Below are 12,886 nucleotides of genomic sequence, written 5' to 3' on the forward strand. Positions count from 1 at the left end.
GTTACTTTGAGTCTAGCATCTCCACGTCCTCTTACCGAGACCCAGTTCTCCCTGTGTGTCTCTCCCAGGGACTCTCAGTCTATCAGCTCCTGGGCAGTGGAAGCCATTCTCCACTGCCCTGGACCGCAGCTGCAGGCTCCCTTGAGCCCATGGGTGGGGATGCACTCACAGAGGGCGGGGGCTGCACCTGCCTTCTTGGCACTAGATCTGGCCCAGTCCCACAGGTGCTCCTAGCCAACACATCTGGAGATCATTCTAAAGCCAGGGGAAGGGCTGGTGGGGGAGCAGGGGAAATAAGCTGTACAATAAAGAAGAAAACCACGCGTTCAGACTGAAACACTGGAACTCCCTGACAGTCCACAATGGGGCCATATGGACATGACACCAGGAGGTGTCAATAAATTGGCAATAAATGCCATGGGGCCAGTTTTGATGAGGCATTGCTCTTGTCTGACCGCAAAGACACAGGCCTATCTAATAACCCCATTGTGTGACCAGATGGTTGAAATGGTCATGAAGACTTCCCATGTTAAATGTTCTCTCATGTTCTAGGCAATTTCCCAAAGACTAGGCCCCTAGCCTTGAGAGCACTGTCTTCCCCTATCCTACCAGATCTAGGGCATCACTGAAAGGGGATGCAGCCAAGAATAAGTGGGTAGCGCAAGCTGTATCTCTGAATCAGCAGGTTCATTTAGTAGTTCCTTTCTTAGGACAGAAGTCATAGCACCATGTGCAAGGATATATCTGCCACTAGACTGCTCTCAAGAGCATCTCAAGACCCCATGGTGTTTGAGCATGGGTACCACTGAGGCAGGGGAGTAGACACAGGTTCTTGCATATTGCAAACAACTAGAGAACGATACAGTGGGCAGACCAAAGCCACTCTGCGGAAACCAGGCCTGGCATGGTTACAAACAGGCAGATGTGATAATGGGATAGACACACTAACCTCTAAGGGCGAATAGACCAGCTTTCTTGAATTTTCTCATGTTTTACAACACGCCTAAGAGTCGGGTGACATGTGCCTGTCAGTGTGTCCTTGCCACATGGGGAAGGCCATCATTACACAATCATGCCATGAGCTCTGGACCATGACCCTGTCCCAGGGCTGGCCAAGATCATGGTCCAAGGCTGTGCAGAAGCGGAGTCTGACTTGGGCTCAGTACCCAGTCTTTGCTGCACAGCCATGGTTGGAAACAGAATGAGAGAGCTTGAGATGGGCTTTTTTTTTTCTTTTTGTTTTTTACAGTGTTGTGAATTCAACACAGGGTTTTACACATACTAATCCAGCATTCGACAACAGAGCTATTCCCAGCTCTCTTTTTACTTGTTATTTTGAGAAAGGATCTTTTTAAGTTGACCCGGCTGGCCTTGAACTTTTCAGTTCTGCTGCCTAGTCTCCTGCATAGCTGGGATAATGGGCCTATGTCATCTGGATGGGCTATGGACATTATTTCATACATATTTTATGTCACTATATTCAGCCTGGCAGAAGACAGGCATAGCTAGTGAGGACATCCCCCAAACCAGACACCTACTTTGGGCTTGGCCTGCTCATGACCCTGGGCAGTGTGAGCTCTGTGTCAGCTCAGCCTGAGCTCTGGCCTAACTCCCGGGCCCCAGGTGAAGATTCCCAGGCAGCCTGGGAGGGCTGAGGAGGCGTCCATGGCCAGAATAGGGTCCCAGAGGAGGGAGCAGCTGGAGTTGGAAATCCCATGCGGCTCCCCCCACGGTGGTCCTGCTGACGGGGCGGGGGGGGGGATGCTGCTCTTGACAGGAGGGGATATGTTCCCACCTGGTCTGCCTTCCATGAACATCCAAACCACACACAGACTGAGGCTACGCCAAGCCTCAGCACAGTGGAGGAGAGACGCGGCTCTTCTCTCCTCTGACCCTAACCAAAACTAGACTCTGGATGCTGACTAGACCACACAAATGACCCCAGGATGCCCCCACAGACAACCTAAGCTAGAGTGCTGAGATCCGGAAGCTGCCGTATCTTTAAGCTGCCATATCGTTGGATCCTACTGTGCCGTTCTCTCAGACCCTACCCTCTCTGGTCCCAGCAAACAGCTTTGCACTAATGAGGCAGGAAACAAGCTAGACAGAGAACCCCCACCCCACTTCCTGAAGCCCGGTGCAGCCTCCAGGGGGGAGGTGGAGTGCAGCCTGCGTGGCTGCCTTTATCACCCAGTTCTCTCTGGCAGCGGCCTCCCTAGCACTCAACGCCACTTTGTTTATTGCTGACAGGTCCCAGCCTGGTCCCAGGATGTCTGGCCCCTCTGTGGGCAGGAATCTCACTCTCCAACTGATGCTCCTCCACACTTGCCCCACAAGAACACAGAGATGGCCAAGAGGAAAGGACGGGATACACCCAACTGGGGCCCTGCCCTCCTGCAGGCAACGTGTGTGTCACCAGCATAGTTCTTTGTTCTTTGGGGACTTCCTATCTGGGCAGCCTGGGCAAGACACCCGGAGTCTCTGAGCTCAGTTTAGGGAAGCAACCCTCACTCAGCAAGGCCTGAGGTCACTGTGAAGCAGCAGAAAATAAATGGTCCAGGAGGATCTCAGAGGGCAAGCCAGTCTTGTCAGGACACCCATAGTCACCTCTAGCAGGGTACTACTTGTATCCGTGAGCAGAGGCCAGGGTCTCTCATCTCCCATGGGAGGGGGTGGTGGCCCTTGGTGAATATGGGCCCTCAGCCTCTCCCTCAGTCTTGGGAAGCCCAGGTGGAAATCACAATGTATCCTTTTTAACCAGGAGACTGAGGCCCAGGAAATGAAAGCCTGGAGCTAGGGCCAAGACTCCCTACCCAGAGTCCCCTAGAGAGTCCTATGAAGCCCAGGAGACCCTAGGTGAAGATAACAACCACAACCTTGAAAGAGCCGGGCTTTGGCGCTTAGCCTTGAACTTCTAGAAATTGGCATGAAAGAGTATTGGGGGTCTGGCCAGGCTCCCCCACATCTACAATACTAGGACAATCACAGGAAGGAGTAGGCTCCCTAGGGGATGTGGGAGCCCACAGAGAACTCTCACAGGTCCCCAGCCCTGTCGTTTCTAAGGAGGCAGTAGTCAACCTGGCTTAGAGGAACATGCTTTGCGGAGAGGACGCAAAATTATCTGTGCAAGCAATGAAGGTTCTTCCCGGATGAGCCTGGCACATGAGAGATACCAAGCAGCGGACAGACAGCACAGCACTGTGGCCCGTCTCTCCTCTCTGAGTCCCTCCAGGGTCAGGCTGACTGCCGTAGTCTCTGACACTGGGGCTGAGACCCAGGAAATAGAGACTTGCCTTAAATCCCAGACTCCCAAGTCCACCCCACCTTTGCTAAAAGTTGCAGCTGCCTACACCCTAGAGGCTGTGGCCGTGGCTACCTACCAGGTGCCCTGCAGCTCTCACCAGCTGGTGGGTGGAGAAGGGGAAGGCCTCGTTGCTCAGGTCAGCATCGAGCACATCCTGGAGAATGGCACGGCTGTGAAAAAGCACAGAACAGTCAGTCAGCGAATCACTCACCTCAGGGATCCCTGGCCAGGGCCAGGAAGGCAGTGGGGGTGGTGCATGTAGACATTCTGGTGGGCACACCACAAGTGCCATTGTGAGAAAGCCACCTTCCTACGGGCTGTCAAGGCCCAGGAGAGTTGGGAAGGCCAGGCTACGGATGAGCTCTGGCCTCAGGCAGGTAAACTAAAGCAGTTATCCAACCGGTTGCCAGACACTCTGGATCTCACCTGAGGCACCATGGTGGTCACTGAGAGAATATGACAATGGTGGTCTCTGTTTTATACAGGAGAGTTGAAGCTCAAGTTGTAGCGAGGAGACAGGAGCCAGCAGGAGAGCACAAGGACACTATAGTGTACCACTGCCACCACCGCCGCGGCCACGCCACGGCTACCACCATCACTGCCACCACTAGCATCCCGTGCATCCTCCAACCAGGCCCAAGTGTCCTGTCCTCAGTGGGTCTCAGCATCCTGGTGGACATCACCTTCATAAAGACAGGGGCTGTACCTAGCTAGGATATCCCTGGAACACTAGACTCATCCTCCCCAAACTGGGTCCCCTTACAGCGACCTCTACTGCCAAGTTCATTGCTTTCCTAAGCCACAACACAGTTTACACTAATGACACTGCTGCTCATCGGCCTCAACCCTGCAGTCTCCCCTTCCCACCTCCCCACCCCTCTGCAGCCTACCTCAGGCTCCCCCGCAGCTGAATACACAAATCTTGCAGGCCCTTACCCCAAGCTTGCCCACCACCAAGCCACGTGCCTCCTCCCAGGTCACCTCTCCTGTGTCCCTGCACACTCCTGCCCTGCTGCCTGTCACATTGCCTGTCACCCTGCAGCTCTTGACTAAGCTAGCAGTCACCTGCTCTAGGCAGTGCCCCAGACTTACGGTCTGAGTCAGGTTCCCTCTCCAGGGGTCCCACAGGTGTCTCTGTGTAACTACAGAGGCGTCTGTCATTTTTCTCTCTCTCCTTGCTGTACCCAGTCCTCTAAGCCAGGGGCTCCTCACCAACAGGACCCTAAACACCACTCTCTGCTTGGCACACAGTTATCTGGTGAGCAGTACCTCTTATGAGCATCTGGGCTCGACCCGGGCAGCAGGGCATGTACCCTAGGGCTGGAAACACCCTCACTTCTACCCATTGGGGTCACAGAGGACTGGAGACACTGCTCAGAAGTACAGTCAAATCCCCACCGCACAGAGCTGGGAGCTACCACCCACGCCCGCCTGAGGTGCTCAGCGCTGCCTTCTGCCAAGATCCTTATGTAACCCCAGCCCCACGTGGCACCAGTCCTAGAGATTCAACTCAGCTCTGCTGCATCCAGACCTCCTAGAATCCAGGCTCCCACAGCCCTGGGGCAGCCACACAACACAGAGGTAGCCTGGCAGGATAGGTAGGACTTGCGCTGGCTTCCTCATGGGGCACAGGTGCTACAGATGGCCCCTACAGTGGGGTTTGGAAGATTGCGACCTAGGTGTCAGTTCCAGAGGACAGACACCCAGGTCTGCTAAGGCTGCTGTCCTTCCTTGGAGAGGAACAGGTGGCCTGAGGAAAGAGGTCACCTAGAGTCCTAGGGGCCAGTCTCAGCCCCTCGCATGCCTCAGCCCGGGCTGCTAAATGGAGACCTAAACAACCTTCACAGAACCACAAAAGCACAAGTCCAGTACTGCAACTGTGACCATCCCACATAGCTCAGTGTGTCCCCAGAAATCACAGGAAGCTGTTTGAACTGAATGAAGCTCATTAAATTGAAAAACTCAGCTGCCAAAAAAAAAAAAAAAAGGTCAAGAGCCAGGAAAAGGCTCAGCAGCTGCCATATTGGCTGGCTCAGAGATAGCCAACTTCCAGAAAGTCCTTCCAAGTAGCAGTTCCCATAGCACCTACCATGACCCCAGGTGCTATGCTAAGCGCTCCCCACACAGCTTAGTAACCAGGCCTGTTTGTACTCGTGACATTACTACTCATATGGAAGGAGAATCTTCTGGAAGAGGTGGGGAGGAGAGCTGCCAGCCTGGAGGCTGCCACCTTGCTGTCCCCTGGGGCTTCACCTTGATCTAACTGTCTGGTATTGCTCCCTCCTCTTTTCCCTCACTCTCTAAATAGCTCAGCCCTGTCCAAGGTCACCAGGCAATGAAACTGAAGTCTCCTGAAGGTCAGAATAGGCCCTGTGGTGCAGCAGGTGGGACTCAACTCCTTCAAGCTGATATATGGGCTTCAGTCTCTGGGGGGGGGGGGGTAGGGGGTCTGGAAGCCACACCCCCAGCACCCCCGACCCTGCAGCCGGATGCTAATCAAATGCTCTAAACACTCAAATAAATGGCTTCCATGTCCCCAATGTGGCAGTCCTCACCATCTGCCCCTCTTCTGGCCCGTCAAGACTTATCTTCAGCCAGCTGTCCCTGAACGGCTCTCAGCAAAGACTACAACCTGGTGTCTCTCCTGTTCTCAGAGTGGGGACCAGGGTCTAGACTCAGCCAGGAATCGCTAGTTTGGTCAACCCCAAGGTGCCAGGGAAAATGGACACCACAGCAAAGTCTGAGCACACTGGCCAGGGTCTCAGCAGGACACCCAGGTTGGAAGAGATGTCGCCACACCATAATACTGATCCCTGGGGGATCCTGGCAGCCCTTTCTCAGGAATGCATCTTTCCTTTGCCCCTCCCCCAAGAAGCAGCTCCGGTCTGTCCTGTCTCCCCATCCTTCATGCTGTTTGGTGCCTTGTTTCCAGTCTAGGCCCAGGGGATCCACCCGGCACAGGCCTGCATCTCTGGACCCAACACATGGCACCTTGCTGGTCGCCAAGGAGAACCATCTAGCCCAGATGCAGCTTCTCACGAGGACGTCTGGCTTCGTGACTGGGGTGGTGGTGAGGGTATGAGAACACCTGATAGGTCCAGGGGGTCCCCATCTCCCTCCGCCTTGGCTCCCAGGAACTGTGTGACCCTGGAAAATGTCTCTTCCTCTGTTTCATCAGTAAGAGAAGAGCAATCACAGCCACCTGGGATGGCTGACCTGGTCAACTTGTTTGGAAGGAAGGACGCCTCCTAGATTAGGAGGGAGAGCCTCCAGAAGTTATCGCGGGGCTGCTTCAGAGACCTGCTCTGAATGCAGGTGACATGACACCAGACCCTTGTCGTGTGATCCCCTCCCTCCCTCCCTCCCTCCCTCCCTCCCTCCCTCCCTCCCTCCCTCCCTTTCCCCTTCTCCTCTCTCTCCTTTCTCCTCGTTTTCTCCCACTTTCCTCTCTCTCTACTCACCTCCCCTCTCTCTTTTCTCTCTTCTTTCTCCCCCTTTCTTTTCCCTTCCCCCCACAATCTTTGAACCTGTGACTAAAAATAAACCCTTCCTCCCTTAGGTCACTGTTCTACAGATATTCAACACAGCAACAAAACACCTACGCCAACACACCCCCACACACCCCCATACACCCTAACACACAACACCACACACACACCCAAAACCCCCACACACCCCAACACACCCCAATACACCCACACACACAGGTCCCCACAGCGTCAGTAGTGAAGGCCAGGCAAGCTGGACTTGGTGGGTGGCTGTTCACAATGCATTCGTTCTTCGTCTTCGGTTTCCCCTATCCTGCCCCTTCCCCAGAGTGGGCTTTCTGAGGTGCACACCTGTGCCACATCCTTGTGCCTAAGACCCTCAGTAGCACCCAGGGAATCCTCATGGGATCCTGATTCCTCCTCCATCGGGATCAAGGCTCAATTGAGGATTATAGATCTTGAATGGTGGACAGCCTTGTCTGGCATACAGCAAGGGTCCGGAGGCCTCTCCTCAACTCTCTTTACACATGGGGGTGGGTCCACCCCTGGCCTGGCTCTGCCCACCTCAGGAGATGAAGAATCAAAGCAGCCAGAGACTCCAAGGGCTCGTCATGGAACACAAGGCTGCAAAGCTAAGCTGACCCTGGTCCAGGGTTGACCCAAACCTATTACTTTGAAAATTGCTCAGCCCGTGTAGCATCCCAAGGTATCAGAGCACCCAATTGTTCAGGTGAGTGGTTCCGCCCATGGGCTCCACTGAAGGACCTGGGGCCTAGGTGCACCATATAACCCAGGCATCGGGTCCCTGTCTCCTCTCACCTGGCTGGGCCTTGAATACTTAGCAGGCCCAGATCTTCAGAACCATCCATAAGCTGGCACCGGAACTTCTGATCCTGTAGAACTGTTGTGATGTGGGACCAGTTTTGTTGGGCCACAGCTCCGCCCACAGCCAGGTAGTAACCATCCCCTAGAGGAGAAGCACCAGGTTTAGAACAGGACCTTGGGACAGGGAACATGGTGAGGATGATCTAAGGGATCCCAGACTCTTACTGCGGAAAGGGTATAATTTGATTCTGCAAGGACAAGTGTCAAAGGCTTCTGCCTGCTTCTCAGAAAAAAAGGGTTAAGACTCTGGTGCCTTCAGGTCCTGAGGGGTTCTAGCCCAGCCTCAACCACTAGGGCTAAGAGGCCTCAGACAAATATTTCCCCTTCGTTAGGTTTCAGTGTCCTTACTAGTTCCCATCATTACTTCCCCCAAACCCCTGGACTCCCTGCCTCTGCCATTTGGAAGTTCACTGGGCTGGGCTTAGAAATGGGAGAGTTAGAGGTGACAGTTCCCTCATGATGGGTAACCTTGATGGTTGATTTGACAAGATCTAAAATCACCTAGGAGACCGGCCTGTGAGCATGTCTGCAGAAGCGGTTCTAGATTCAATTTATTCAGGTAAGAAGCCCCACCCTGACTGTGGGTGGCACCTTGGGCTGGGGTACTAGACTAAATAAACAGGAGAAAGCGAGCTAAGCTCCAGTATCCATCTCTCTGCTTCTTGACTGTGAATGCAACGTGACCAGTTATCTCCAGGTCCTGCTGCCATATTCTCCCAAGGGGATGTGAGCTGATGAGCCCCTCCTTCTTCAAGGGGCTTTTGTCATGGCAATGAGGGAAATGATTAATATAACCCGGATCACCCAGGATGTTAACACGTCAACTTCCCCAGAAGTTCAGGGAGATGTGTTGGGAATAGGTGGAACCCATTGTCCCTATGGCCGTTGGGCATCCATAGAGTTGCACAGGCCCTGGGCCTCCACCCTTGGACACCAGCTCACTCTGCCAGGCATTTGGGGAAACCACAGCCTCAGAGCATAGTGGCCTTGGCCCCAGTAAACAAGGCCACCAATCTCAGTGGCCCCATCTGTGATTCAGGGCTGACAAAGTTGTCATTGGAAAGGATGTTATGACCTGTGGTAGTCAGGTATCCCTGAGCCATTGCCTTTACTACCCCTGGACCAGTTTACCAAACCTGGTACAAAGGAGGCAGGGTGGGAGCCTTCTATTTTGGCCCCCATCTTTCTAACCTCCTTCCTAGCTGACTCCCACAAGCTCCCTCTGTCTCGCAGTGAAGGCCCTAGAAGTCCCTGAGTTTCTGGGTCCTGATCATTTGCTTAGGCAGCAGGATGCAACTGGAAGCACCTTAGAGGGCTGCTGGGAGGAGGCAAAGCCACAACAGGTACAGGGAGAATGGCACCATGTACAAGCTCCGCTTCTCTTCCCTTCAAAGGCCCCTTCCTGGCCAAGCTTTCCCAAACCAGCCTTGCAGCCCCTCCGTATAGGACTTGTTTCTATTGAGAGGTATCTTGACCCTGCCCAGTCCACTCCCTTGCTTGCTGCTTCTCCACCTCCACGACCAGGCATTGCTGTCTCCTCCCGGAAGCCCTCTCACCCCTAACTTTGTAGAATTCCATAACAGTCTGAGTCTATGACAACCAGACCTAGGCACCGTGCCTGTCCCTCCATCCAGTCTCCTCACACTACTGAGGCATCCTGAGGAGCATCCTCTGAGCCATGAGTAGCAGAAGGCCTGATTCCTCAAATTTGGCACCTTTATTTCAGAGACTCCTCCCTCATAGGAACACACGCCTCCATGGAAGGATGCAGTCTTGGGAAGCACCCAAGCTTTGACCAGCTTGTCCCATGCACTCTCTGCAGCTTACTGGCCTGTGTCCATCTTTCTGAGCTTCTCTGTTTTCTCCTGTACAATGGGTCTGCCTCCAGCACAGGGCTACTTAGGGGGCAAAATGATAGCAGAGAACCAGTTAGGGCCCACCAGAGCCTCTTCCCTTCCTCCTCACAAGTATAAAAGAGAGAGAGGGTAGGAAAAGGGAGAAGGAGAAAGATGGGGGTGGGCAGAAGGCTCCCTGATCCCTGGCTGGAGTTATCAGAGGATGTTTGAATTCTGAGCAGTGTCCTTAGCCATCACCAACCCCCTACGCATACTTCAGCCCCCATTCTGTTACCAGCTTGAGTAACAGACCCAGTAAGTACCAGCTGGCTTGAGAGGAATGTGCCTGTTTGCCCTGGGCAGCCATCCCCACTCAGTCCCCCTATAGCGGCAACGCAGGGCCTGGGACATGGTGAAAGGCAGATCCACATGAGCCAAGAGGTAGGGTCCTGCCCAGACACCTCTCCACCATTTCTGGGTGTGGGGCGAGCATTGTGGGTGGCAGGTCTCACATGCCGTTTTCATTATGTCGGTGTGTTTCTTTCAAGCAAGTACACCTTTTATAATATTAAGAAAGATGAATAAAGATAATTTAAAATTGCTTCCGAGATTGACAGCTGCTTAGTACACAGCCTTGATCACATGTAAATTGCCACATTCTCTTGACACCCTGGAGCTCTGAGTCACATGCATAATTAACGTGCTTATTAAATATACACATAATGCAATTGCGTATGCAGCCCAGGACCTGTGTCAGTGCAGGAGACATTTCTCTACTGCTTTGTGGTGTCCTGGGATCCACGACCGTCAGGGCATGGGGTTCACTGGATCATCTGGCCATGCCCCCTGGGTGCAAGCCTCCCCCAAGCACTCAACCCCAGGAACTGTGCACAGGGTAGGAGGTACAAGAGAATACATTACAAAGCACTTTCTTGATAGCTTCCAGCAAGGTCGTTATTGCCGAGATGGGGAAACTGGAGCTTGGGAGGCTGCACCTAATCTAGCTCCTCTTAGCTCTTATTCATCCTGGTAGCAGCTAGGGGAAGTGGGTTCTCCTGTCCCCATTTCACAAATAGGGAAACTGAAGCTCAGAAAGTCAAGGTCTCAAAATTTTAAAATTACAGGGCTGGAGAGATGGCTCAGTGGTTAAGAGCACTAGCTGCTCTCCCAGAGGTCGTGAGTTCAACTCCCAGCAACCACATGGTGGCTCACAACCATCTGTAATGAGATCTGGTGCCCTCTTCTGGCGTGCAGGCATACATGGAGGCAGAACGTTGTATACATAATAAGTAAATAAATCTTTTTAAAAAATTAAAATTACAGAAAATGGTGGTGAGGATGCAGGTTGGGGATGCAGTACTTACCTAGGTTCAACCTCCCCTCCCTAGTACAAAAAGATCAGAAGTGTGGCTGTATCACACATAGATAAGGGGACTGACTCCTTAGTGAGTATCCTCTCCTCCCCCTCTGCCCATGCCCAGACTGGGGCTTAGCCCCAGGAGGCTTCAGAAACAAGGGAAAGAGCTAGGAAGTAGCCAGGGTCCATAAGGGCCAGCACTGCCCATTGCCACTCTCTTGGATGGCAGCCCAGAGAGCCACACAGTTGGTTTCTCCTCCCTGTAAGCCACTCCTTTTGAAGCATCAATGCCTTCTTGGAGAAAAGCCACACCCACATAGGCTACAGGACAGGGGGCGGAGCTGCCCCTGTGGAAAGTGACAGGTAGGCTTCAAGACTGGGGTGACGGGAGGCCATTTGTCTAGATGTAACAGCAAAACCTGTGCAAGCAGAGCTAAAGTGCTGATCTGCTTGTCATCAGGGGTGTGCAAGGAGAAGTGGAGGGACACAGAGGTCACCCAGGTGTCAGTAATGGCTGGGTGCTGAGCCAAGTATTACAGGACGAGCCCGGGCCTGAGGATGGCAGTGGCTGAAGAACCAAGACCAGCCCAGATGTCAGGGAGGAAAGAGGGTGAGCTCTGAGTGAGAGGTGTGCCCTTCCCCTGGGCTGATGCTGGACAGCTGGGCTGAGTCAGCCACACCAAGGCTGTCCCAACATGCCACAGCACCAGCAGGTTCAAAGACATAATTACCGAGTGCTCGGAGCAGCAACACGGCTGCCCGGACACAGCCAGCATTTAGCCTGAAATGAGACAGCTAATCTCCAGGTCCTGACCACAAGTGGACATGACAGGTTATTATATGGTCGTCCTGGACAAAGCTCCTTGGCCTTCCAGCTACCAATGACTGCCAGTCCCCTGATCAGGTCACAACCATGCTAAGGCTTCTCACAGCAGCCTTACCTTCAAAGGCAGGGGCCAGGGGACTGGCCTGGGTGCCAGGGGCCAGGCGACTGACAGTCAGGTCACTCTCCGTGCCTCCCCTGTGGTTCAGCATACACGTGTACACAGTTGAGCCTGGCAACAAGGACCGAGGTGTGAGTTCCATCAAAGCCTGCTCTTCCTCAGGGCCTAGAGGACCCCATGGCAGGTCTTCCTCATAAGACATGTAACTCCATTCCAACCAACCAGACTATTGATGACGTCACCCATGGTTGCCAACTGGAGAGGGGTGTTCTTCAAAAATGCTCACCTGAGTCCTCCCTCATCCCTCCCCTCATCACCCTCAGCAGCATGCTTGAATCAGTATCTGTGGTGTAAGTGGTCATGTGCGTGAACAGTGGGCAAACAGAGAAACAAGTGAGGTGAGTGGGGTGTCCATCTCTGGACAGTGGATGGACAGAAAACAGGGTGGTAGAAAGGGCTGAAAGGCAGCTGGAGGTAGTAGGGGGTGAGCAGGTGGGTGGAGCCATTGGCAGATCCGCAGGAGCAAGGCCAGCTGCACATGGGGCTGATGGCCGCTGACTGGCTGCACACGGGATGTCAGGGTTGAAAATCACACCTCACAAATAGACATATTAGGGTTTTAACTCCAAGGGTTTGCAGATGAGGCCTACTTAGAGGTAAGGTCTTCATAATGCTGTGTGAGGGACAGTCATTCAGACGGACTCCCATCCAGCAGAACTGCTTACAGAAAGGAGAAAGTTAAGGCCTGGGGAGTTGACTCAGTGTGTTCAATCCATGGAACCCATAAAAAAAAAACCACGCCAAGCATAGTGCTGGGGAGGCAGAGATAGGACGATCCCTGAGATTCCATGACTCGCCAGCCTGGCCTACTTGGCGTGCTTCAGGTCAGTGAGAAACCCTGTCTCCAAAATAACAAGGCGGATGGTTCCTGAGGAATGACACCCAAGAATGTGCTCTGACCTCCACATGCATGTGCATACATATGAACACACACACACACACACACACACACACAAAGAAAAGAAAAGACGGGGGCCCAGCATGCAGCATCAGAAGCAGAGATGGGTGAAGAG

The 12,886-nt window shown here is 53.4% G+C and overlaps 1 protein-coding gene across 1 annotated transcript in view; it reads right to left on the reverse strand.

The window, feature by feature from the left end:
- Sardh (sarcosine dehydrogenase) overlaps nt 1-12,886 on the reverse strand; it is a 59,588-nt gene that overhangs the window by 20,039 nt on the left and 26,663 nt on the right. Inside the window, exons 15-17 of the mRNA XM_038335752.2 lie at nt 11,811-11,924; nt 7,612-7,759; nt 3,381-3,474 (exon numbers count right to left, since the gene is read on the reverse strand). Coding sequence (XP_038191680.1) covers nt 3,381-3,474; nt 7,612-7,759; nt 11,811-11,924 — 356 coding nt within the window. The remainder of the gene's footprint in view (nt 1-3,380; nt 3,475-7,611; nt 7,760-11,810; nt 11,925-12,886) is intronic.

This window comes from Arvicola amphibius, chromosome 7 (genome assembly GCF_903992535.2).
Source record: "Arvicola amphibius chromosome 7, mArvAmp1.2, whole genome shotgun sequence".
In the NCBI taxonomy this organism is placed as follows: domain Eukaryota; kingdom Metazoa; phylum Chordata; class Mammalia; order Rodentia; family Cricetidae; genus Arvicola; species Arvicola amphibius.